At 43.3% G+C, this 27,612-nt stretch overlaps 2 protein-coding genes across 3 annotated transcripts; one reads left to right on the forward strand and one right to left on the reverse strand.

Annotated features, from left to right (window-relative positions):
• Positions 1–477: 477 nt before the first annotated feature.
• LOC137017932 (tripartite motif-containing protein 16-like) lies at positions 478–13,864 on the reverse strand. The gene is made up of 6 exons (XM_067382718.1): positions 13,189–13,864; positions 9,172–9,267; positions 8,842–9,075; positions 6,938–7,097; positions 6,420–6,467; positions 478–2,084 (listed from the first exon to the last, which is right to left on the reverse strand). The coding sequence occupies exons 1-6, from the start codon at positions 13,759–13,761 to the stop codon at positions 1,567–1,569; spliced, it is 1,629 nt and encodes a 542-aa protein (XP_067238819.1). The 5' UTR covers positions 13,762–13,864; the 3' UTR covers positions 478–1,566.
• A 2,393-nt stretch (positions 13,865–16,257) lies between these two features.
• LOC137017931 (uncharacterized) lies at positions 16,258–21,335 on the forward strand. Of its 2 annotated transcripts, XM_067382717.1 has the most exons (3): positions 16,258–18,434; positions 18,753–19,638; positions 20,998–21,335. In XM_067382717.1, the coding sequence occupies exons 1-3, from the start codon at positions 16,334–16,336 to the stop codon at positions 21,044–21,046; spliced, it is 3,036 nt and encodes a 1,011-aa protein (XP_067238818.1). In that variant the 5' UTR covers positions 16,258–16,333; the 3' UTR covers positions 21,047–21,335. The 2 variants fall into 2 exon arrangements, with proteins under 2 accessions (XP_067238818.1, XP_067238816.1); XM_067382715.1 differs by having other exon boundaries at positions 18,753–21,049.
• The last annotated feature ends 6,277 nt before the right edge of the window (positions 21,336–27,612 follow it).

Raw genomic sequence — 27,612 nt, forward strand, 5'->3', positions numbered from 1 at the left:
CAGCGAAACTGAAGTAAAGTGTAAAAGTAAATATGTCTCACGCATTTGTGTCTGTCATTTTGTTTATGTGAATGCCATTTTACACATTTGTAACTATTAATCTGCAAATACAACTTCGTAACACGGGTGTTTTGATTGTTGTCTGCGTGTGCAAATCGAAACATTCAGCTTTTCACATCAGGACTGTGAGTGTAAATTTCAGTTTACAAATACAAATATTAATACGACAAGTTCTCACATTCAAATCAGCAACCTCTCGTGTTTTGCTACTGATTTACTTCCATAGAGGAAGTGGTCCTCCCGAGCTGCGCGCGTGGTTGGGAAGCGCGGTCACCTGAGGCGTCCGGAGAGACGTGCACGAGACGATCGGGAGGTCACCGGGAGAACAAAGAAAAGGTGTGTGTCGTTGTTTTTATGGAAACCCAAACTAACACACCCCCTGAATTGTAGCGGCCAATAGATGCGCAGCACTATTTGGCGGCAAAGTTCCTTGATTTGGTCTCCTAGATGAATTTGCATACTTAATGGCCATCAGACCGGATTTCGAGATCGAGTGCTTTCTTCACAGTATCATTAAACACATAGAAAAATGCATATGTCAGCCATGTGACCCACCTCAGTAAATAGCTCGAGTCCGGAGCTTTACGGAGAGACTAAACTCGACAGATCAGAAAGGCATAGGAGAGAAGTTATGGTTTACAGACAAAATTATATCGTTAAAATGCACACTAGCACAAATACACTCATTTAAACACTAGGAAACATGCATAGGCCCTAAAATATATGAAATATATATTTCAGCATAGTGGTAGTTTATATATATACAGTTAAAAGTGTATGTTTGTGTGTTTCTGTATGTGTGTCTGTGTGTGTGTTTTTGTGTGTGGGTGCTGGAATGTGGATCTGGACCGTAGTCCACATGAGGGGCCCCTTTGATGTCCTAAGAGCAAGGAAATTGGGCCTGCTGTGTTACCTCGGAGGGCCACAAAGGTGTCAAGTGGGCTCATCTTTAGTAGACAGTTCGGAGCCGATTTAGTGATTAAGAAACAAAGTTCATCAGGTTAAAAGCGTTCTGAAAACTCCAAAGTTTATTGACTCTGAACGGATCCATCCAGACGTTACATTTCAATATTTGATAAAAAATGTAACATTGTTCCTAGTGAAACATTTTTGAAAACATCCATTAAAGAACTTTCTGTGTAAAAACGTTGCCTATAGTGACATTCAAAGCAGTACATTCCAACAAAATATGTTTTATAGACAGGAGTCTGACAAAAATTTGGTGCTTTTGATAGTAATTATAAAAATGAGTAATGTATTACTACAATATGTGTATTACTACAGTATGTGTCAATACAATAAAAAGTAAATGAATGAACACACACACACACTGTTCTTACTGTCTCTATAAGGATTTAATACACTCATTTATTCTGTTATTTCAGTGAAGTCTATCTATTAATGTAATGAAGAGAAAATAAGACTCTATAATATCTCACTGTTATTGATTTCTCATGAAGCTCAAATTATTATGGATAAAATCTCTCTACAGTCTATTCTGAAACATCAAAACAGTTTCACTGATCCAGACCAAACAGTAAACCCAGGATAAAGCGGCTGAGTGAATGTGGTCTGGACTGTGTGGATGAGGCTCATTGTGTCAGAGACGCTGTAGAAGGACAGAGTTCCTGCACTGTGATCCACATACACTCCTATTCTACCACTGATGGGCGCTGCAGGGAGATCAGTCTCTATCTGATTGTGTATGAAGGAGTAACTGGAGGAAGAGCAGAACAAACACCAGGACTGATCATTATATCCAAACAAACACTCATAAACCCCTCCCTTCCTGCTGATGCTCTTATATGACACTGATATATACACACAATACCCACTCCACTCAATCTCCCAGTAACAGCGTCCACACACACTGTCTCTACACAGCACCTGCTGATACACATCAAATCTGTCTGGATGATCAGGATACGGCTGGACTGTGTCAGTGTTAGTAATCACTCTGTTCCTCTCAGAGAGACAGAGGAATTTATTCACTGTGTTCAGATCCAGAGTGAGCTGATGGGAATCTGATGGAGAGAAACACATCAGAATCAGGAATTATGAATCTGATCTTTTAATGTATCTGAATTCTTCATGGTTCAATGTTCAGTGTATCATCAGTGTCTCAGTACAGCTGACCAGATATCCTGAATCATCATTTACATGATCAATCAAAAAACTCTTCTATCATGATTTCTTTCATCTTCTACAGGAAGAACATGAACACATTCAGTTCCCTTTCGATACTTCACTCGTACTGCGTATTGGGGAAAGGTCTCCTTTTTCCCCGTTACTGAAGCCTTTTTCAATAACGCAGTGTAACTGCATCGTCATTGGTTCACTCATAGACAAGTTGTTGAACCAATGACGGCGCGGCATATCAGCGCGGCCTATGGCGACAGAGCGCACGAATATTCCCGCCGAAATGGGCGGGGTTTAGGGCTATATAAATGGGCGTTTCGCCATAGGATTTTAGTTCTCTTTCCTTCAGCGACGACTTCACATCGCTCCTCGCTGATCTCCGGCTGAAGCCTTCGCCGCCTGGAAGAAGCTCACCTGGAAAGAAGCTCAGCTGGAAAGAAGCTCTCGCCGGCGTCGAAGAGGCTCCCGCAGCGCACTGCTGAGCTCGCTGACGAAGAAGAGACGGCGCCCTCTTCAACTGCCGCCTCGAGCGCTGTCTCGAGCTGCCTGCTTCCCGCTTCCGGCCGCCTGCCAGCCCGTCTCCTGCCGCCATCCGGTTTATTGCCGCTCTAAAAGAGCCCCCCAAATGCCGTTTTCACGGCGGCGACGTTGTTACAAATGCCGCGGCACTCTTGTGGCACATGCAGAGCCTCTCTGCATGACGACAACGGGCACAGTGAGTGCGTCGGCTGCCTAGGGAGACCCCACGCAGAGGCCGCGCTCACCAGGACCTCATGTTCTCACTGTGAGAACATGAGTCTCACCTCTCTGCGCTCGCGGATCGCCTTCTTCAGTGAAGGCGATCCCGCCGCTTGCGCCCTCCCATCTTCTTCGAGCCGGCGAGGAAGAGACAGCGGGGCAAAGCAGCCCAGCGCACGGAGTTGGATGACGTCACGCCAGCTTCCCCGCGTGCCTAACCCTCTTCTCCGCGAGAGCAGTCCCCCGTCCTGTTCTCCCGCCCTGAGCTGCGTCCCTCGGCAGATGCGAGCGACCTCGTCTCTTTTGGCGGTTCTGAGGACGAGCCGCTTGATGACTCCATGTCTCTTGCGGCCTCTGAAACAGAAGGTTGGGCCGGTGATTCTGAACCCGCCCGCCTTTTTCTTGCTGGAGCCCATTGACTGCAAGCTGGGTATGGATGCCGAGCTCTACCACTTCTGCCCTGGCTGGCAGAGCATACACGTCCGTGGGCCAGGCTGCCTCAGCGCTGCACACCATGGTGATTTTCCAGGTGTTTCAGGCGAAGCTCCTCCGTTCTCTGGACGAGTCCGGCATCGATGCACCTGCCTTCCGTGACCTCCGCAGCGCCACTGACTTAGCCCTGCATGCCACAAAGGCCACAGCTCAGGCCATTGGATGATCCATGGCCAGCCTGGTCATGCTTGAGCGCCATTTGTGGCTTAACCTGACCAAGATTAGGGACATGGACAAGACGGTCTTTTTGGACGCCCCGGTCTCTCTCTCTGGTCTCTTCGGGCCAGCAGTAGAGGGCTTTACGGAGCGTTTCACTGCAGCACAGAAGTTGTCCCAGGCTATGCGACACTTCCTGCCTAAACGCTCCAGCTCTACATCTGCTTCCAGCCGCCCCAAGTCTGCACCGGCTCAGCAGAACAATCCTGCCCCCTCTACCTCTCAGGCAGCACCACCCAAGGAACAAGCGTCATCGTAAGCGCTCCTCCTTCCCGAGGCAGCGTCAGGGACCCCGGCCTAAGATTACGCTGGACCCGACGCCTCCTAAGCCTTCCTGAGTTTTCAGGAAGGAAGAGGATGGGGCAAAGTCTCGCCATGGCTGGACCACCCCAAAAGCTCTTTCGTTCCATCCCCCCTCCGCCTCGTTCAGCTCCAGGCGTGGGAGATACGTTCAGTGTTGTGCTAACTGGGCCCAGTGCTGCGTCCATGCAAAACGCCGTTCTTTTGGCGAACACTATAAATATTTTACCTTCTCTAAGAAAGAGCGAAGTTCCTCTTCCACTCTCTCTGGTGTACGGGCCCCCAATTGCCGGCCTCTCAGCCGATACCATTCAACCCCTTGTCATGCAGGCCAAGGCCTGGCGGACCATCCCCGGAGTGTCAAGCTGGGTTCTGGGGACCGTAAGTCGAGGCTACTCGCTTCAGTTTCCCCGAAGGCCCCCGCGCTTCAGCGGAGTGCCTCAGACTTCAGTCAACACGGACGACGCTCATGTCCTCCAAGCCGAAGTCACGTCTCTTCTGAAGAAAGGAGCTATAGAAATGGTTTCCCCCTCAGAGAGCAATTCGGGGTTCTACAGCCATTATTTTCTAGTCCCCAAAAAAGATGGCGGTCTCAGACCCATCTTAGATCTCAGGCTCTTGAACCTCTCCCTCATGAGACGGAAGTTCAAGATGCCAACGCTGAAGCAGATCCTCGCGCAGGTTTGCCCCGGGGACTGGTTCTGCTCACTGGACCTGAAAGATGCATACTTTCACATCCAGATAGCCCCCATCACAGGCGATTCTTGAGATTCGCATTCGAGGGTGTGGCTTACCAATATATGGTCCTTCCATTCGGGCTGTCCCTAGCTCCTCACATTTTTACCAAGTGCATGAACGCGGCACTTTCCCCACTGAGACAGATGGGAATCCGGGTTCTCAATTACCTCGACAACTGGCTCATCCTAGCCCAGTCATGAGCCGAGCTGGAGCATCACAGATCCGTGTTACTCAGCCACATGGCATGCCTGGGTCTCAGGGTCAACTTTGCCAAGAGCTCACTGCTCCCCAGCCAGCGTATAACGTTCCTGGGTGCAGTTTTCGACTCAGTCCGTATGATGGCTGTAGTCTCTCCAGAGCGCACTCTGGCCATTCAGCAGCTCGCAGCATCAGTCAGGAACAGAGCCTATTTCCCTCTGAAGTTCTTCCAGAGGATGCTAGGGCTGATGGCTTCCGCCTTCCCGGTTCTGCAGCTCGGCCTTCTTCGGATGCGGCCTCTGCAATACTGGTTGAAGTTCTGGGTCCCTCCTCACACCTGGCAGCACGGCCGCCTGCGTCTCAGGGTCAATCAGGCCTGTTTGGCAGCTCTGAAACCCTGGATGAACCCTGTATGGTTCAGCCAAGGGGTACCCCTACAGGCGGTGCCCAGAAGGACGGTGCTCTCAACAGATGCGTCCAACACAGGTTGGGGTGCTCTTTGCGAGGGCAGACCGGCCTTCGGCTCATGGTCTCATGAGGAATGCCATCTGCACATCAACTGCCTTGAGATGTTGGCAGTGATTCGAGCCCTTCATGCGTTCCAGGCACGCCTGACCTCAGGCCCCTGACGCTCAAAACCGCTCTGCTACTTGCACTAGCATCGGTTAAGCGAGTTGGCGACTTGCAGGCCCTCTCCGTGAGCCCTGCATGCCTTGAGTTCAGGCCCAATGACTCCAAGGTCATTTTGAAACCTAGGCATGGCTACATCCCTAAGGTGCTCTCGACTCCATTCAGAGCACAGGTCATTTCCCTCTCAGCGCTTCCTCCCTCGTTGGACAAGCGAGAGCTGGAATTACTCTAAAGACATCTGTGAGGTGGCCGGCTGGTCCTCGCCATCCACTTTTGTCAAGTTTTATCATTTGGACGTCCAGACCTTACAAGCTCAGGTCCTCTCGGTATGACCCAGCGGCCTCTATCGAGCTCTGCTTCATGCCACTCTGGGAGTTAACTCCCGGCTCCGGCCTTCTCACTTGTCCTCTGGTTACCTCTTGGTGCCCAAGACAAGTCCAGTCGTTCCCTGCTGTGGCATGGCGTGGTTGAATTCGTTCCCCATACGCAGTACGAGTGAAGTATCGAAAGGGAACGTACTCGGTTACTAACGTAACCTTGGTTCCCTGAGATACGGAACAAGTACTGCATTACAGGCTGTGGCTTCAGTGTCGTCGCTTCAGTCGAATGACCTGAAATCCTAGGCGAAACGCCCGCTTATATAGCCCTAAACCCCGCCCATTTCGGTGGGAATATTCGCGCGCTCTGTCGCCATAGGCCGCGCAGCTATGCCGTGCCGTCATTGGTTCAACAACTTGTCTATGAGTGAACCAATGACGATGCAGTTACACTGCGTTATTGAAAAAGGCTTCAGTAACGGGGAAAAAGGAGACCTTTCCCCCATACACAGTACTCGTTCCGTATCTCAAGGAACCGAGGTTACGTTAGTAACCGAGTATGTTTTTCTGCTTGTTTTCTTAGTGACTTACACTGTAGGAAGTCGTTCCTGATCTTGGGATTCATGTTGTTGAATGTGACTGTGGAAATAAACAGACATGAACAGTGTGAAGAGAAATGACAAGATAAAATACATTAAATTCTAAAACATTTCTAATATGATGCTTATATGATATTAGATGATGGAGGATCATTTCTGAGAGCAGATGAATCTCCAGGAGCTTCATTTATAAAACACACGTATTTGCATTTTTGCATTATTTTGCATTTCCTCCTGCATTATATAAACAGTATAAATACTTGCTCATGATGATGAGTGCCATACTTCTGAACCATTAAGGGATATTTGTAGTCATTCTGCAGGTGCATTTGATGCTCTTGTTCACATTGTACTTGAATTTAAGATGAACTGTGATTTATAAAGTGGGATGCATTAAAGTTTTTTTTGTGTAAATGGACAATTAATCACAGGAACATTTCAGAAACTGCTATACGTTCACATTCAGGATCTTTCTACACACGTCTGTATAACGTAGGCGCAGGACTTTACCTCTGTCAGAGATCTTCTTGATCTCCTCTTTGCAGAAATCCACCAGTTTTTCTCTCAGCTGACGGACAGATTCTCTCATGCCATCAAAAGAGAAAAGAGAACTGAAGGGATCGTCGGGTTTGTCTGTAGATTCAGGAGGTGCTGAGAGAGACTGGAAACTCTACAGAGAACACAAATCAAAACTTCAGCCAATAACCTGCTCTATATCAGATTTATGTGACTCTTGTTGATTTTCAGTAACTCGCCTCAATCCAAAACTTTCACACAATCAGATACTTTCTTCTCATATTCATTATTTCAAGAGTTTGTGTGCCCATATAATCTTAGCAAACAGATTTGACTTGCTGTCTGCTATAGAGGGGCTCGGAGAGGATATTCTACTCGAGCTCCGATTGTACAAAAAGGAGGAGAAGGGGAGGAGGAGGGATGCTTTTATTATTACATAAATAATATAATTTAAAAAATATACTTTTTTTGGACACATTTTTTAAATTATTATTAAAATAATTATTTTAATTAAATGAATGTATTTTGGTTTACATTTATTTTATATGATGTTAGCTAATATTTACAATGCTGTTTAACCCACTTAAGTTGGATTTAAGTATCTTTAAATGTAATTTCATAATTACTTCTGTTGTCTTTGAAATATGATTAAAGTTTCTGCTGAATGATGTGACAAGCATTTATGATAAACTAAAATATACTTTAATGTCATTTCTTCTGAAACTTGTTTGTGATGCATTTAAATATATTAGTAATAATATTATTAAATATATTAGTTATATCAATAAAATATATATAACACACTGCAGTTAAAATGATAAATACATGTGCTTTAGTGTTAGTCAACACATCAGAATAAGTGCACTTCTTTAAAGCATGACAAATGATCATTAAAACAATTATTTAAAATATACTTTAAATTAAAAAATAATTTGATATTTTTACAAAGTGCACTTTTTAAAAGTCTACTTAAGTGTGTTAAGAAATATGGAAGTGTCTCTTTCAAGTGTCATTTTATTTCATTAATATTATATTATATGCAAGTCCAGCTTTTAAAAAGAAGTAACATTCAGTACAATTAAGCACACTTCTTTTTTGGACTATGTGTGAACTTTCTAGGAAATGGTTTGGATGATAAAACATCTGCTAAGATCATAAATGATGTTTTATAACAAAATTCAGGAGGAACATATTCAAATGATCTACCCAGTCAGCATAAGAGGAGGCCTATAAATACACAGTCGACTCACCTATGTTCCTCTGCAGTTTTTTTTTTATTTTATTTTTTTGACCATTATTTGTAACTTTTGACTGGTTAGTGTCACTGAAACTTCACAAGGACCCTTAAGGCACGATCCCAAGGTCAGGTTTTATTTGGTTTTAATAAGCATTGGTTTATATACAGCCTCGCTTCCTGTTTGGAGTCTGAATATAGGCAAACAGTTATGAAATAAAAATCTCATCAGGTTTGAAGATTACCTGACCCAATTTTGGTGACTATTACTGAAAATATTATAGTACAAATAAAATATTTCATTACAAAAAATTATGAAAAATCTAGTTGGGTGGAATTTAATACCATCAAGTTCTCTGATTTCATCATGACAAAAGAAACCAGAAGGAAAAATTAGTTAATGGTGTTTGCCTAATAATTTATTGAAAAAAAAAAAAAAAAAAGAAGAAGAAGTTTCCTGTGGGATTTTCAAGTGCTTTATATGTGTCATCTTTAAACAGAAGATAGTCAGATGAGAGTCTGACTGATGATTATATGATAACAAATACTGGACTGAATCTGACTGAATTCCTGACAACATCTCAGTCAACGGCTCATTCTGCTCCCATGAAATGTTTCTCTTGCTCAAGTTCACTATGATCCTGTTCTTCTAGATCTCTGTTACCTGCAGGAAATGGATGCGATCATGTGTGTGTGAAAGCTGCTCCAGCTCAGCGTCTCTCCTCCTCAGATCATTGATCTCCTGCTCCAGTCGCTCCACTCGTCCTTCAGCTCGACTCAATGCATCCTTTTCCTGATCTCTGATCAGCTGTGTGACCTCAGAGCGGCTTCTCTCAATGAAGCGGATGAGCTCAGTAAAGATCCTTTTACTGTCCTCCACTGCTGTCTGTGCAGAGCGCTGTTAGGACACACATCAAAATCACACAGTGGCTTCAGCGGGACTGACAGAGTCCAAACTGAGACGTCTCAAACTTCTCTTCTTCTTCAGACTCACCTTATGAGAATCCACAGCCTCTCTCAGCTGCTGAAGATCTTTCTGTCTCTGCTGGATTCTCTGACGGATCTTCATCTGCGTCTCCTTCAGCTGTTTCTGAAGGAAAACAGAGGTTACGTATGTAACCGAGTACGTTCCCTTTCGATATTCTCACTCATACTGTGTATGGGGAACGAATACAATCACGCCGTGCCGCGACAGGGAACGACAAACATGACAAACTTGAGTGCCGAGGGGCCCAGAGGATATGTGAAGGGCTGAAAGCCGTCGAACCCTGGACACAGGGGCCGGGAGGCCCCTGAGAGCGTGTGATGATGGTGCTCAGGGAGGCCGTCTTTTCACACTGAGAGGACCCGAGCATGTAAGGTCGGGATGTCCAAGTTATAAAATCTGACAAAAGTGGACGGCGAGGACCAGCCGGCCGCCTCACAGATGTCCTTGAGAGAAACGCCACTAGACCACACCCAGGATGAGGCCATGCCTCTAGTGGAGTGGGCTCTTACTCTTATGGGGCAGTCCAGGCCCATAGAGGAGTAGCATAGAGCAATTGCGTCGACTATCCAACGCGAGAGGCGTTGCTTTGAGACCGGAGACCCTTTTGTGTGGCCGCCAAAGCAGATGAAGAGCTGGTCTGACTGCCTGAATGGCTGAGACCGCTCAGTATAGATTCTCAATGCCCTGATGGGGCAGAGTAAATGCACCTCTCGCTCGTCCGTGGAAGGAGGTAGCGCTGAGAGGGAAATAACCTGGGCTCTAAACGGGGTTGAGAGCACCTTGGGGACATAACCATGTCTGGGTTTTAGAATGACTTTGGAGTCGTTGGGCCCGAACTCAAAGCATGTAGGGCTCACAGAGAGGGCCTGCAGGTCGCCAATGCGCTTAACCGATGCTAGCGCAAGTAGCAGAGCGGTTTTAAGCGTTAAGGGCCGAAGGTCAGCTGACTGCAGTGGCTCGAAGGGCGGACCCTTGAGGGCTGCAAGGACAGTGGAAAGGTCCCAAGAGGGAACGGTAAGTGGTCTAGGGGGATTAAGCCGCCTAGCGCCTCTTAGGAAACGGACAATGAGGCCGGTTCTGCCCACCGTCTGGCCAGCGATAGGTGCGTGAAACGCTCACATGGGTGCAACGTAGACTTTGAGCATGGAAGGGGTGAGACCGCTATCCAGCCGCTCTTGGAGGAAAGACAGTATCTGGGATACATCACTCTCCACAGGGTCGACGCTGCGAGTTGAGCACCAGTCAACAAAGACAGACCATTTCTGGGCGTAGAGACACCTGGTGGACGGAGCTCTAGCCTGAGAAATGGTATAAAATGTTCCCGGGGAGGCTTAGCGGCTCCCATCGAGGGACCATAGGTGCAGAGCCCACAGAGCTGGGGCTGGGGGTGCCAGATTGTCCCGTTCGCCTGAGAGAGGAGGTCTCTTCTCAGGGGGATAGGCCATGGGTCTCTCGTGGAGAGCCTGAACAGCTCTGAGGACCAGGTTCGGGTCGTCCAGAGTGGGGCCACCAGCAGGACTCTGTGTTTGTCCTCCCTGATTCGTCTGATCACGCAAGGGATTATTGCGATGGGGGGAAAAGCATAAAGGAGGAGCCTGGGCCAGGTCTGGGCCAGGGCATCCGTCTGTTTTGAGAGGAAGGTTGGGCAGTGAGAGTTGTCTTCTGAGGCGAAGAGGTCGACCTCTGCCTTCCCGAAGATCTCCCAAATCTTTCGTACCGTTTGAGGGTGGAGCATCCACTCGTCTGAGGGGACGTTGCTCCGTGATATGAATTCCAGCACCCGGAGCTAAGCGAGGTGGCAGGGAATGTAAGCGAGAGAGCTTTTGGGGCGGTCCGGCCGTGGCGAGACCTAACCCCATCCTCTTTCTTCCTGCTTGATCAGGAAGACGCCGGAGGCGTCGGGTCCAGCACTATCTTAGGGCGGGGACCCTGGCATCTCGGGAGCGTGGAGTGTTTCGCTGGGCGGGCCCGCAGGCGCTGCTCCTTGGTTGGTGCTGGCTGTGATGCGGAAGGGGCAGGCTTGCTCAGCATTCATGCTGACGCTATTCAACATTGTACGTTAAGTCTCCGCCCATTACAGTAGCAGCCATTTTGAAAATTACAGTATTCCATTTTTTCGCTACTCCTCCTTCAAATTGTGTCCAATTTTGTCCAAACTTTGATTAGATGATCTTTGGACTGAGCTGCACAGAAATGATTGAACAGATTTTTTTATTCATCTTTGTTCAAAAGTTATGATGTCATGAAGTTAACGAGGTCGACCCAAAATTAGTATAGAGGCTGTATCTCGGCCAAACTTTGAGCAATCGAAACAAAAATTGGTACGCTTCTTCAGGACCATGGTCTGAGGGTCTATCCCAAACTTGGGAACAGCGCCACCTACAGGTCATGAGATATGAAAAATGGCTATTTTGGCCAATAACTTTTGAACAGTTTGCCCGAATATGTCAATATTGGATGAATCACGTGTCTGCCATTTTGAATTTTGTCATAAATTGCAATATCTTTTAAACAATTTGACATATCTTCACAAAAATTGGTACATATGACCTTTATAAGGTCCTGAAGGTACCTGAGAAGTTTCAGCACAGCGCCACCTACTGTTCCACAGATTTAAGGATTATTGCAAAAACGCTTATAACTTTTGAAAACACTTTCCAAAATGTGTATGCTTTATGTCATTTTATTCCCTGGCTTATGCCGATTCCGACAATGTATTATTTGCCATTTTCCTTAAATGTACCTGTCTGCCATATTGAAGTAAATGAAAAACAGTTTTTTCGCTACTCCTCCTACAAATTTTGGTACATTTTGTCCAAAATGAGCTCAGATGAACTTTGGACCGAGCCACACAGAAATGACTGAACGGATTTTTGATATTCGCTACCATTCCCGAGATATTGTATATTGTAGATAATGTTTGTTGTCTTATGCTAGTTAGCTTAGCATGCTAATTGCTTAGCATGCTAACCAGTTGTCATTCTCTTTAATGTGGCTCTTCAGTTATCAAGTTAACCATGAGCTTCATTAGCATGAAGTTAGCTTAGCATGCTAATATGGTTAGCATGCTAAGAAATGCTTTTTTGGTGAATTCTTTGTTACACTAAAAGTTCTCTTCCACAGCCTGTTGAATGTGCATCTTCAAGTAGTTCAATGTGTGAAGCCACTTACCTAAAGAGCCCTGTACCCAAAGATAGTGGGTTCGAATCCCAGGTGGAGCGGTTTTATGAAATAGTGTTTTGATTCCTTTACTGCCTCTTGGATTAGAAATAAATGCTTTTTGTTTCATGCTGTGTTCATTTTCATCTAAGCTTATGTACATTCTGAGTTCATTCTCGCCGTAATTCTGAACCAGCTGTTTCATGTTTGTTCATTTTCTGCTGTTTTTCCTCATCCTGCTCTGTATTGCGTTTTTATATTGCAGCTTTATAAAAAAAAAAATCTTTATTTTGAGTTCATTTTCACATGAACTAATGAACTTTGGCAGTTGTGTCAGCATTCACCTGCACAGTGGTGCAATGAGATGAGAAATGAACATTGGACCCAGAGGTCGTGGGTTTGAATCCCGTGTGGGGTGCCTTTATATATATTGTAATAATGAAGTTGCATTTTTCAAGCATTTTAATTTTCATTTTAAATGTGTTAGTAAAAAAAACTTACATATTTACACTAAATTAACTTTTAAAATAATATTGAATAACACACTACAGTTTTAATTATAATCAAGTACTTTACATGTGCTTCAGTATGTTAGTCAACACATCAAAAATATTATTAAAATGTACTTTAAAGTAAAACTTATAATTGGACATTATTACAAATTGTACTTTAGTTTGTGAAACATAGTCATGAAAGTTTACCCTCTTTAAGTGCACTTAAATGGTCTTTCATTTCATTAATGTTTTATTATCTCTAAGAACATTTTTTTCTTTTTAAATATAATTTTAATTTAAAGTACACTACAAGTACACGTCAATATGTCAACATTTCATTTCAGTTTGAACAATCCCTCTCAGTTCATACCTGTTTCTCTGTCCTCTGTGCTGCAGTTGATACAGTGTTGTGGTTTTTATGTTCATACTCCTTACACCACACACAGATGCATTGTTGATCAGTGATACAGTACATTTCTAGCTCTCTATCATGTTTACGGCAGATCATGTCCTGCAGTCGTCCAGTGGCATCAATCACTTTGTGTGGCTTACGAGAGGGAAATTCCTCATGACGGTCAAAATGAGTTTGACAGTAAGACTCCTGACACACCAGACAGGACTTGACAGCTTTGTATTTTCTTCCAGTACAGACGTCACACTGCACGTCTCCAGCTCCAGCGTAACAGTCAGCAGGAAGTTTAGTTTTCTTCAGTTTCTCCACCATTTCAGCCAGAATGGTGTTTTTACCTAAAGCAGGTCTTGGACTGAAGGTCTGTCTGCACTGAGGACAGCTGTAGACTCTCTTCTCATCCTCCTGATCCCAGCAGTCCGTAATACAGCTCTTACAGTAACTGTGTCCACAGGGAATGGTCACTGGATCCTTCAAGAGATCCAGACACACTGGACACGTGAACTCATCCTCAGAAATCCTGGCTTCTGACATTTTTCTGCATAAATACAGAGAGCGAGACAAACGCACAACAGCTCAACAATACTTTCAGTTTCTGTTTCCCTGAACTGAGAAGTTGAAATAGTTTCCTGCTTCTGTGTTTGAGTGACGTGTGGAAAACAGGCGTGTCTGTAAAGTAGCTTCCTCATTCCTGGTAAAGGGGAGTCACTTTCCTTGTAACAGACCTTATTGTAATTTAACTTCTAATTTGTTTTTGTACTTTATTTTTGATATTTAGTGGGTTTAATTATGTATTAAGTCTGCACTATCTGTCTGCACTATCTGTCTTAAAAAACGGGGACTCTTATTTTGACGGGTTTTGCTGGCTTCGGAGTGAAAAAGGATTCCAACAGCATTGAACGGGAGAGCGCGCTCATTGTTATGGTTCATCTTAGCTTTTAAAGTTTTCCAATTTATAAAGCACCCCCCGAAAAGGCACAAGGTGTGTATATTTGTATGCTGTTAGTTATATTGAGTATTTTGTGTGATTCATTGTGTGTGCAGAAAATGATGTGAAAGGAGAAATATGGATAAGACATTAATACGTATTTTTTTGTACTTTGTTCAGCTCTTACGGTGATTTCGGAAGTTTAAAAGGCCATTTCATCGTTGTTTAATGTTTAATAAAGCTTCAAGAAACTCAGCAGTAAAGTTTGACCATCATTCGGACGGGGTCCGCTACAGTAAGAGCTTTACCCTCGCTGGTTCACATCCCCGCTGCACGTGCTTGCTCAAGATGGCTCAACGTGATGATCATTAACGGATAGCTCACGTCGGGCTCAGCGTGATGGTCGACGGAACGGGAACGCTATAAAAGTGAGTTCGCTATGGAAAGGGATACTGAAGATGGAGAACATGTAGGCCTGCTTCAGACGGAAACAGAAGGTGAAAAGGATAAAAATGGAGCAGCTAAATGTAAAGATAAAGATACATCTGAACTGCAGTGTCGTGTGCAAGACAATACAGAACTCCCTCGACGTTCAGTGCGTCCACATATTCCAACTGAGAAAATGCTTGCTTACCAGAAAGATGAATGTTGTAAGAAAGAAAAAAGATTAACCACATTGTATGAACAATGGAAATTAGATGCTCGTAAAGCAAGACATGACTTAAAATCAGGCATATCTGATAAGCAGCTTGCTGAAATTGCTGACTCTCGAGGATAAAAGGAACTGTATTATGAAAATCTTCAGTGAGATACGGGAATATATAGCACCTGCTGCTGATCTAAGATGTAAAATAGATGCATGTGAAGCCGTAACCAATGATATTGTCAAAATTGTGCTTGAAAGACTGGCAACAGTAGATGGCGACTTTGATGCAGAGCAGGAAAGGGGCCGTCTGCATGGACTTTTAGCTCATAGTTATGCTCGCTCCATATATGGTTCCAGTGCTTCACGAACGAGTGTCAGCAGCCATTCTGGATCTTCTTGTACAGCAAGCAAACGAGCAGATGCTGCGGCAGAGCTGACTGCAAAGGAGGCTGAATACAAGGTGATGCAAATGGAAAGACAAAAAAAGGAAAAAATTAGAACTCTAGAAGAGCAACTCAGAAAAGAGCTAGAAACTCAGAAATTTGAATTCGAAAAGCTCCAGATAGAAAAGGATTTAGAGGTTGCTCGTGCAAGAGTAAAGTCATATGATGAAGAAATAAAGCAAGAGACAAAGTGTCCATCAATTAAGAATGAATATGAAAGTCAGAGAAATGAAATCTCCTCTACAGCACTTCAGCCAAACAATGTTGTCCAGCCAACAACTCTCAGTGAAGTGTCTTACCTTGCTCAAGCAGTGCAGGACAGTATAGCCATCAACAGATTACCCGTACCTGAGCCTACTGTGTTCAGTGGAGACCCAATTCAATTTGTGGACTGGAAAGCCTGGTTTATGTCACTTATTGATAGAAAGGGCATCTCAGCAGCTGATAAACTTTATTATTTGAAAAAGTATGTCAGTGGTTCAGCACACAAATATCTTGAAGGCACCTTTTATCGAAATGATGAAGAAGCCTACAAAGAGGCTTGGAACAAGCTTAACCAAAGATACGGTCAGCCTTTTGTCATTCAAAGAGCATTCCGGGAAAAGCTGTCTAAGTGGCCTAGAATACAGTCCAAAGATGCAGAAGTTCTGAGAGCATTTTCTGACTTCTTAAATGCCTGCCTGCAAGCCATACCTCATGTTAAAGGCCTGGAAATATTAAACGACTGTGAAGAGAACCAAAAGCTGGTTCAGAAACTTCCTGACTGGGCAGCCTCCAGATGGAATTGCCAGGTCACAACATCCCTTATGGAAGACAAGGAATTTCCAAGCTTTCAAGACTTTGTACATTTCATGTCAACGGAGGCAGAAATAGTATGTAATCCCATCACTTCTTTACATGCTCTTCATGCACATGAGTCACCTCAAGATAGAAGAATGCCAAAGGAAACCAAAAGAAGCAAGGCAATTGTCTTTAAGACTCAAACAAGTGTAAACGGTGATAAACAAACAACATCTAAAGGACAGTTGAAATCGCCATGCATGTTGTGTCAAAAGTGACAATCATCAACTTTGTAAGTGCCCAAAATTCATGGAGAAGTCTCTTAAGGACAGAAGAACCTATGTCAAAGACAACAAACTCTGTTATGGGTGTATAAAACCAGGTCACTGTGCAAAGGAATGTCGCCGTCGCCACACATGTGATGTATGCAAATTACGACATCCCACATGTCTTCATGATTACAACTATGAGAATAACGGAAACAGAAAGCTACCAGTGGTAAGCAATGAACATGTACATGAAACTACTGATGCCATGTCGCTCAATATCACAAGCCAAGGTCATTCAGTCATTACATCTATGATCGTACCTGTGTGGGTGTCGTCTGTTAAGAATCCATCCAATGAACAGCTGGTCTACGCTTTGTTAGACACCCAGAGTGACAAAACGTTCATTGATGAAGAAATGAGTAATGTACTGCAAGTGGATACTCATCCAGTAAAACTCAAACTTACCACCATGATGGGAGATAATATGATCATTGAAAGTAAAAGAGTATCTGATCTTCGTGTGAGAGCATACAATTCCTCAGTACATATCAGTCTTCCTCCAGTATACACAAAGGAGTGTATTCCTTTCAATCGTGATCACATACCAACGCAGGAAACGGCAAAGAGCTGGAGTCATCTAAAGGTAATCACAGACAAAATGCCACCACTTCTCAGCTGTGAAGTAGGTTTACTGATTGGCTACAACTGCCCCAGAGTGCTAGCTCCCAGGCAAGTCATACTAGGTAAAGATGATGAACCTTATGCTATTCTGACAGACTTGGGATGGAGCATTGGGGGCTGCTCCACATCAGGCATCAACGAAAAAACAGCAGTCAGTCTTTGTCACAGAATGGCCACTAAGGAGATGCCAGCTTTGACGCCTGTGGATGCTATCCGTGTGCTTGAGTCAGACTTTAAGGATGTCACTGCAGAGGACAAGACAATCTCTCAAGATGATATCATGTTCTTAGACAAACTTAAAGAAGGCATAAAGAAAAATACTCAAGGACATTATGAAATGCCTCTTCCATTCAAACTACGGCCATACTTACCTGACAACAGAGAGCTTGCAAAAGTCAGACTCAATCATTTGAACAAGAAGTTCTGTAGAAATGAGAAATACAAGGCAGACTACATTACTTACATGAATTACATCATTGAGAGAGGTGATGTAGAAATGGTGAGTGATGATGGAACCGATGGCGAAAGGTGGTACATACCACACCATGGCATCTACCATCCAAAGAAGCCAGACAAGCTACGGGTCATCTTTGACTGCTCTGCGAAATTTAAAGGTACAAGTCTCAATGAACATTTGTTAACAGGACCAGACATGATAAACAATCTCACAGGTGTCCTTGTAAGGTTCAGAAGGCATCCTATAGCATTAACATGTGACATTGAGAAAATGTTCCACCAATTCCATGTCCAAGAAAATGACCGGAATTATCTGCGCTTCTTATGGTGGAAAAACGGAGACACAAATTCAGCACTTCAGGATTACCGAATGAAGGTGCATCTTTTCGGTGCAGTGTCTTCGCCCGGTTGCGCAAACTATGGCCTAAGATATCTAGCTAGTGAGTATAGTGAAACATATTCATTAGCTGCTCAGTTCATCACAAGAGACTTTTATGTTGACGATGGTGTCACAAGTGTAGAGACAGTAGAAAAGGCCATTCAGCTGGCAAAGGAAGCACGAGAGTTGTGTGCAAAAGGTGGTCTTCGACTTCACAAATTCATATCAAATGACCGCACTGTTCTGCAGAGTATACCAGCATCAGAATGTGCTGTAAACTTTGAAACAAAAGATCTTACCTTCAATGATATGCCATTGGAGAGAGCTTTGGGAATTCATTGGAACATACAGAGTGATAGCTTCAAATTCCATATCCCATTAAAAGGTCAACCTACAACACGCCGTGGTATACTGTCAACCGTTGCCTCCAAATATGATCCTTTGGGTTTTGTAGCTCCATATGTTCTCAATGGGAAGAGGATCCTGCAAGAAATGTGTCGTCGAGGTACAGGCTGGGATGATCCGCTTTCCCCTACGCTTAGCCCACGGTGGGAGAAGTGGCAGAACGACTTCATCAATCTGGAAAAGGTGAACATACCACGATGTTATGTACCTGCTGAATTCGGTAAGATTGTGAAAACAGAAATACATCATTTCTCTGATGCAAGTACCTGTGGTTATGGTTAATGTTCTTACCTCAGAATGATCAATGAGAAGGATGAGATTCATTGTACTTTCCTCATTGGCAAAGCCCGGGTCACTCCTGCAAAGATTACAACAATACCGAGACTAGAGTTGACGGCAGCTGTGGTATCAGTGAGAATGAGCAATATGCTCAGAGAAGAACTTGATCTCACCAATGTCAATGAGTTTTTCTGGACGGACTCAAAAGTGGTTTTAGGATACATAAATAATGATGTCCGCCGTTTTCATACATTTGTAGCCAATAGAGTCCAGAAAATACGCCAAAGCACCGAACCAAGACAGTGGTCGTACGTCCCAACGGATGAAAACCCAGCAGACAATGCTTCAAGAGGGAGAACAATAGGTGAGCTGTTATCATCCAACTGGTTCTCTGGTCCCCCATTCTTGTGGAGGAAGGAAGTAGTGACCTCCAGTGTTGTACCGGAACTCCCAGTAGGAGATCCAGAAGTAAAAAGAGTTCAGATGTTTCAGACAGAGACCAAAGAGAGTAAAGATCTTGTAGACCATTTGTCTAAGTTCTCATCTTGGTCTAAAGCCGTCAAAGCCATTGCACGCCTCCTGAGATGGATTAGAAAGGATAAAACTAATTCACCTGCTTCCGTAAGTGAACAAGAGGATGCAAAGTGCCTGATTCTGAAAGGAGTGCAAAAACAAGTGTATCAGAAAGAAATAGATGTTCTGAAACAAGGGAAACATCTTCCAGGGCATAATAAACTCCATCAACTGGATGCTTTCTTGGATACGGATGGTATGATCAAGGTGGGAGGAAGATTAAGTCACTCTTCATGCACTCACTCATTCAAACACCCACTAATCCTTCCCAAAGATCATCATGTAACCAAGTTGATAATTGCACACTACCATGAAGGTGTAAAGCATCAAGGAAAGGGTTTCACAATTAATGAAATCAGGTCTTGCGGCTATTGGATACCTGGAATAAACAGAGCCGTCACATCTTACATTCGCAACTGTGTAACCTGTAGAAGACTGAGAAAATCGGTAGAAGGACAGAGGATGAGTGATCTTCCTACAGAACGTGTAGAGCCTTTCCCACCATTTGTGTATTGTGGAATGGATTGCTTTGGTCCTTTCATGACTAAAGAAGGGAGAAAACAGCACAAAAGGTATGGTCTGCTTCTAACATGCTTTTGTTCAAGAGCCATTCATATTGAAATGTTAGAAGATATGTCCACAGATGCATTTATTAACAGTCTACGGTGCTTCATTGCAATTAGAGGCTCAGTACGGCAGATCAGATGTGACCAAGGTACCAATTTTGTAGGTGCAAAAAATGAACTGAATTCAGCATTAAAAGAACTTGACTCCGAAAGGCTCACTGCTTTCCTTGCAGATAAACAGTGTGATTTTGTTCTGAACGCTCCCCATTCCAGTCATGCAGGTGGTGTATGGGAGCGGCAAATCAAAACTGTACGGAGTGTTCTTAATGCTATCATCGCCCTGTCATCAGGCAGGCTCAATGATGCTTCATTGCGCACTTTGTTTTATGAAGCCATGACAATAGTTAATAGTCGCCCCCTTACAGTGGATAACCTGAATGACCCCAGGAGTTTAGAACCTCTCACGCCGAACCATCTGATTACCATGAAAGCCACCACAGCCCTACCTCCACCAGGAAAGTTCATAAGAGAGGATGTGTATGCGAAAAAGAGATGGAGACGTGTACAATACCTTACTGAACAATTTTGGTGTAGATGGAAAAAAGAGTACCTACACAACATTACTGCTCGCCAATGCTGGCATGCTCCAAAAAGGAATTTTCAAATTGGTGACATAATCATAGATACAGATGAGACTGTACCGCGAAACGAATGGAGATTAGGACGGATAGTTGGCACTGTAACTAGCCCAGATGGACTGGTAAGGAAAGTCACAATTGCACTTGGTGACAAGAAATTGAACAAAAAAGGAGAACGGATCAACAAGGTTTCAATGGTAGAGAGACCAGCTCAGAAGTTGGTCTTATTATTAGAAGCAGAGTGAACCAACCTTTAAAATGACTTTGCTATGCTTTGCATACATGAACAAGGGTTATTATCAGTGAAATTATTAATGTTTGAAAAACGTTTATAATTTGGTGGGAGTGTAACAGACCTTATTGTAATTTAACTTCTAATTTGTTTTTGTACTTTATTTTTGATATTTAGTGGGTTTAATTATGTATTAAGTCTGCACTATCTGTCTTAAAAAACGGGGACTCTTATTTTGACGGGTTTTGCTGGCTTCGAAGTGAAAAAGGATTCCAACAGCATTGAACGGGAGAGCGCGCTCATTGTTATGGTTCATCTTAGCTTTTAAAGTTTTCCAATTTATAAAGCACCCCCCGAAAAGGCACAAGGTGTGTATATTTGTATGCTGTTAGTTATATTGAGTATTTTGTGTGATTCATTGTGTGTGCAGAAAATGATGTGAAAGGAGAAATATGGATAAGACATTAATACATATTTTTTTTGTACTTTGTTCAGCTCTTACGGTGATTTCGGAAGTTTAAAAGGCCATTTCATCGTTGTTTAATGTTTAATAAAGCTTCAAGAAACTCAGCAGTAAAGTTTGACCATCATTCGGACGGGGTCCGCTACATTCCTTCTGTCTTTATGTGTCCTTCAAGTGGAATTGGAATGATTGACTGAGCAAAGTTTTATTTATGAATGAGAAACTCAGGTGAATACCTGGGCAGAAATCATGTATTTGCGTATGTATTCGCCTTTAGACTACAGCATTGTCACTTTTTAATTATTATTTTTTAAATGTACATTAATTGTATAGTGCTTTTCACAATGCATATAGTTTCAAATCAGCTTTATAGAAAATGCATGTTTCTACTGTGTCAAAGTAATGTCCATATGTCCTAACATGATGTATTCATTAGGCAGAAACACTGAGCTCATTGACTTTCCTTCATAAAAAAACAAACAAACAAAAAAAAAGCTGAGAAAAACAAATTTTTTCTTCTTCAATGACTACAACGTACATGCTTTTATCGCTTGTTTCTGCTTCTTTTTCCTTTTTCTTTTTTTTTTTTGCCTGTGTTTTTCTCTGGAGATTCTGTACTCTTTCAGAAGATGCATGGTATTCCAGAGTTTAGGAGTCAAATGCAAAAATGCTCTCCCTCCTTTAGTGGACTTAGATATCCTACTTACTACCAAAAGTCCAGAGTTTTGTGACCTTAAAGAGTGTAATGGATTGTAGGGCGAGAAGACTTGTTAAACACAGGAGCTAAACCATTTAGGTCTTAAAGGTCAATAGCAATCCTTTGTAACTGATAGAGAACTTAATAGGTATCCAGTGTAGATAATAAAATTGGAGTTAAATGATCATATTGCCCTGGTAAGAACACTAGCAGCTTTGGACTAACAGCTGAAGCATATTTTGGGCTTTGAACAGTATAATGACTAACTTAAGATGGATAAGGTTGTGTGTGCTGTTTTAAAAGAACATCCTTGGAACCTGGGAAAGTTTTGTAACCTGTCCCATAGTTATTGTTCACAACTTTTCACTGAAATTTATGTTAAGGTTATGCAAGTGTCACAATTAAACACCTTCAAGTTAATGTTCATGAATTCACCATCACTATCTTTTTTCTAAGGCACGTTTATCAAAGCTGCTTAAATGTCCTAACTGAACTAAGGTGTAATCCTGGCTTAATCTGAACCCTTTCTGTGAAACCGGGTCCCTGTGTTTTATCAACACTACTCAGTGTTCATATGTGTCCACACTAGAGTGTTAAAGTAACTCTGAAGCAGGAACAAACATTTAATGTCACCATTGTGGTGATCAGTGTTTCATGTAGTTGGTAATTTTCGAAAAAAAATTCTACTTACGGAAAAAAACGAAACTGCCTCTGCATTCGTTCCGTAAGTAGAATAGGAAAGGTGTAGGACATACAGTGTAAGCGTTTTGAAGAATGTGGAAACGGGAAGTACGTTCACAGCGATATTTTGTGTTTATAAAGCATAAATGGTTGTATTTTTTTATAAAATGGCCGACCGTTTCGCTAGATAAGACCCTTATTCCTCATCTGGTATCGTTTAAATCCCTGTGAAGCTGCACTGAAACTGTCATTTTGACCTTCAACCGTTTGGAGGCCATTGAAGTCCACTATATGGAGAATAATCCTGGAATGTTTATCAAAAACCTTAATTTCTTTTTGACTGAAGAGAGAAAGACATGAGCATCTTGGATGACATGGGGGTGAGTAAATTATCTGGAAAATGTTATTTGAAAGTGAATTAATCCTTTAAGGAAACTAGACATTATGTTTTTGGAATGTTACAATTCAACGTTCCTATAATGTTGAGTTGTAAATAAAAATTAAAGTTGAGTGAATGTTTCAGGAACATCATACTAACCTTAAAAAAAAAAAAAAAAACTTCCACTATGTCACATATGCACAGAGACAAGAAGGTAAGATCCAAATGCAGCTTTAATGGGGTAATCAAACACATAATCCACAAACAGGCAAGGGTCAAAATCCAGAGCAGTCCAAACAAAAAAAAACAAACAGAAAACAATGACCATAAATGAAACCATGATAAAAGGCAGAAACAAACTCAGTATAAATAGACAGACACTAATAATCAAACACAAAACAGCTGGGTTCAATCAGGATAATGCGTCCAGGAAGTGTGTATGGCAAATGAAGTTCACAGGCCAAGTCCGGGGTTCCGGATGATACCAGGGCGGTGCTGGCGGAACTAACCAGGCGGGTTCCAGCAGGTCTGGAGTTCTGGCTGAGTGCCAGGGCAGCGCTGGAGAAACTGACCAGGCGGGTTCCAATGGGTCAGGCAGCCTGGACGGCGACAGGGCAGAAGGCTTGGATGGCGGCGGCGGCGGCAGGGCAAGGCGCTTGGGAAGCCAAAGAACGACCTCTGGGGTGGTCTCCGGGCCTTGAGGGATGGAGGAAGTCCTCTTCCTCTTCTTCCTCCTCTTACGTGGGTGAGGCGGTGGCTCTGTGCCTACCTCCTTTGTAGGCACCGGCGCGGGATCTGGAGCGAACTCACTGGCTGGAGCAAACTCACTGGCTGGAGCGGGCTCTGGAGCGGACTCACTGGCTGGAGCGGGCTCGGGGAAGGCCTCCAGGCCTTGAGGGATGGAAATCTTCTTCCTCCTCTTCCTCCTTTTATGTGTGTGAAGCAGAGACTCAGTGCCCACCTCCTCTGTGGCCTCTGGAGCAGATTCACGGGCTGGAGCAGGCTCTGGAGCGGACTCAGTCTGAGCAGGTGTTGCCCAATGGACTCTCAGGGAGAGATAATTAACAAAGTCCCAAAAATCCAGGATTTGAAGGCCCTCCAACTCCCATTGAGACAGAGGGTCCTTCAAACACTCATTAAAAATCTTCTTTAAAGCAGAGTCATTATAACTTAGCCCCACCGCCATAGTCCAGAAATACTGGGCGAAACACCCTACGTCCCATTCTCCTTGTCGTAGGGCCATAATTGCCTGAAGTAGAGCCATACGCTCCCCAATGGAGGCTGGCGGTAGAACCCTGAAGCTCATGCTGCTGGATCTATCTATGCACAGAGACAAGAAGGTAAGATCCAAATGCAGCTTTAATGGGGTAATCCAACACATAATCCACAAACAGGCAAGGGTCAAAATCCACAGAGCAGTCCAAACAGAAAACAAAGAAACAAACACAGAAAACAATGACTATAAATGAAACCACGATAACAAAGGCAGAAACAAACAGAAAACAAAGAAACAAACACAGAAAACAATGACTATAAATGAAACCACGATAACAAAGGCAGAAACAAACTCAGTATAAATAGACAGACAGTAATCATCAAACACATAACAGCTGGGTGCAAGCAGGATAATGAGTCCAGGAAGTGTGTATGGCAAATGAAGTTCACAGGTCATGAAAACCAAAAGTCCAGGTTGGAGTGCCCTCTAGTGGCAGTACTCCCAGTAATGATCATGACACACTAACATCAAGAAAACTGGACATTTCCATAACCAAAACTGAACATTTGGAAAATGTTCTGAGAACAAAAATCTGTTTGCTGGTATTACGTGCTATTACTTTCAGCTAATAAAAGAAATGTACTGCAATTTTCTGGTATAATGTTTTTGATTAGTCGGGTCATTTTTATAGCCCTTTTTCAAACTTCTCAACACAAAGCCTACTTCAGATTGTTATAAGACAATGCCCAAATCATCAGAAATGAACATTTAAACAATAGCTGTTATCACTTGTTTTTAAAGACTTATTTTGTACATTCATAATAATGAATTTTAGGACCTTAATTTAAAATTAGGCCTATATAAAAAATAGATATGGGTTATACTATGTCAAAATGTATTATTACACATTTGGGTTGTCAAATGTTTGTGGATGACATTCATGGTGTAGGAGTTGGACCAATCAGACATACAATTATTTATTATATTTAATAAATGATCCATATGGGAAATGTAAAACTCACCCTCAAGACAGCAACAATCAAAGGTCCAAGCAGACCATTCAGTTGATCATTATCAACTTTTATTCACCTGCTGACACTATAATTAGTGTCCCTGATTCCAGGTAGGGAAAGGTGGCCACATGTAAAGCTGTCACAGTTCCAGTCATTCCCGGACTCCATTTCCCATAATCCTCCTTTCCAATCACCTGCACTCACTCCACCAATCAGTAATCACCACACCCAGCTACCGCTCATTACATGGACTATATAAGCTGCTCTCAACTTCATACTCTTTGTGAGGTCTTGTACTACTACGGTTTGCATTTCTAAGCGTTTCGTATTGTGATTGCCTGTTGTTGACCCAGTCTGTTTTCCGTGTACGATTCCCTGCTGCCTGCCCTTTGGACTATTTGCTCTATCTTGGACTTGTGATTGATATCTGCCTGCCCTGACTTATTGCCTGTTAATACGACCACAATTCTGTCTATTCCCTGTTGTACCAGTTTGCCACTGTGTGACCATTGCTTGTTAGACCTCGATATCTGCTCAATAAAGCCTGCAGATGGATCCCCTGTTGTGTTCTGTCTCATTACAAAAGCACAGGCCATAGGAAAAACAGATACATAATGCCCATAAAACAGACTTCTTTCCATTAATTCATAGACAAACCTTTCTATCACTGAACATGCATATCCCCAGGACATTATGTTTATTATTACTCTCTTGTATATTGTCTTTTGTATTGTATACAGTTTTATGAATGCCTTATGATAGAACTGTGGGCAGTGGGCAGATGGGCAGATGTTTTATCTGTCTCATCTGCACGGGAAGTGGACGTTCCCGCCCTCCACGAGTCTCCTGCTGCCTTGCAGGTTGGCTTTGGTAAGCCAAAGGCTAAGGGAGTAAATCCTGAAATGCAATCCTGAGTGGAGCCCCTAAGGCAGTTGGATGTACTGCATACCCTTCTGGCAGCTCCTTGGCCTAGAGAGGGATGGGCTCCGCCAGGTGACTTTTGCCCAAGACACACTAAACATGTTGAACAATTTTCTGAGTACCATACTGGATCGGTCTTCGCCCGGGTTAACAAGAGCCGCACCTACCATTGTCCATCAGGATGGAGGCGACAAATGTGCTACTGATGAAACCTCTAAGAAGATTAGAGCAAGAGACAACATTGTCATCGCAACTTGAAACGTCAGAACGTTGGCACAGCTAGGAAGACTCCAGGAGTTGACACATGAGCTCAACAATTACATGTGGCACATTGTAGGACTTTGTGAAGTCAGATGGAAGGGAATAGGAGAAAATCAAACCGAGGATGGGCATGTACTATATTATAGTGGAGAGTTTAACAAGTCCATATATGGAGTAGGCTTCTTGATAAACAAAGCCATCAAGGGATCTGTGCTTGAGTGCCGCCCCATTTCTAGCAGACTCATTTTCATCAGACTAAAAGCATCCCCCTTTAATATCACAATTATTCAAGTTTATGCACCAACAAGTGATCATGATGATGAAGAAATAGAGAAGTTCTATACGCAGCTCCAGAATATCATATACACCGTCAACAAGACAGATATCCTCATCATCCAAGGAGACTGGAATGCAAAGGTAGGTAAAGAGGCAAGGAAAGTCTGGAAAGATCATTGTGGTCCTTCTTGCAACGAAATTACTAACGAAAGAGGGAGACGACTGCTGGAGTTTGTCAGCTATAACAACCTGGTATTAGCTAATACCCTAGGTGAACATAAAGCTTCTCGACGCTGGACATGGCACGCACCTGATGGAGTCCATCACAACCAGATTGACTATATACTGGTCCAAAATCGTTTCCGTTCTGGCATTAACAGAGCAAAAACAAGGATTTTCCCAGGGGCTGATGTGGGGAGCGACCACGACCTGGTGATAATGAACTTCCGAGTGAGGTTGAAGAAAATCTCTGAACCAAAGAACGGCAGGATTAAGTTCAACCTTGAACGACTTACTGACCCAAAAATATGTGAGTCTTTTTGAGCCACAATTGAAGGAAGACTTGCACCTCTCCTAATGATTGATGAGGACGCTGAAGTTATGACAACTACATTCAACACAGTCATGAAAGAAATGGCCAAAGACATCATGGGCCTCCATAGTTCAAAGAACAAACCTTGGGTTACAGAAGAGATTCTCGAAATATGTGACACTCTGAGAAATCTCAAAAACTGCAGGCACACAACTGGGGCAGCAGAATACCACAAAATCAATAAAAAGATCAGAAAAAGCATGAAGAAGGCTAAAGAAGACTGGATAGGACAACAGTGCATAGAAATAGAGAATAGTTTGAAAAAGAACAACAGCAGAAAAGCATTTCAGATTGTGAAAGACCTAACCAAACAAAATCAAAAGTCTGCACCATACTAGGTAAAGGCGGGAAATGCCTCACTGAAGCAAGTGACATTACAAGCAGATGGACTGAGTACTGTCAAGAACTCTATAACCATCAGATAAAAGGAGACCCAGAAGTGTTTGAGGTACCAGAGTCCTTAAATTATGGCAATTTTCCCATTCTCAAAGAAGAGGTTGAGGCAGCAATAAGATCACTGAAGAGTGGGAAGGCAGCTGGAGTTGACAACATTCCAGCTGAACTCATCAAGAAGTTCAGCTGGAATCTTAGAGTCCTGTGCGAAAAGTACT

Source organism: Chanodichthys erythropterus, chromosome 3 (genome assembly GCF_024489055.1).
Source record: "Chanodichthys erythropterus isolate Z2021 chromosome 3, ASM2448905v1, whole genome shotgun sequence".
Lineage (NCBI taxonomy): Eukaryota > Metazoa > Chordata > Actinopteri > Cypriniformes > Xenocyprididae > Chanodichthys > Chanodichthys erythropterus.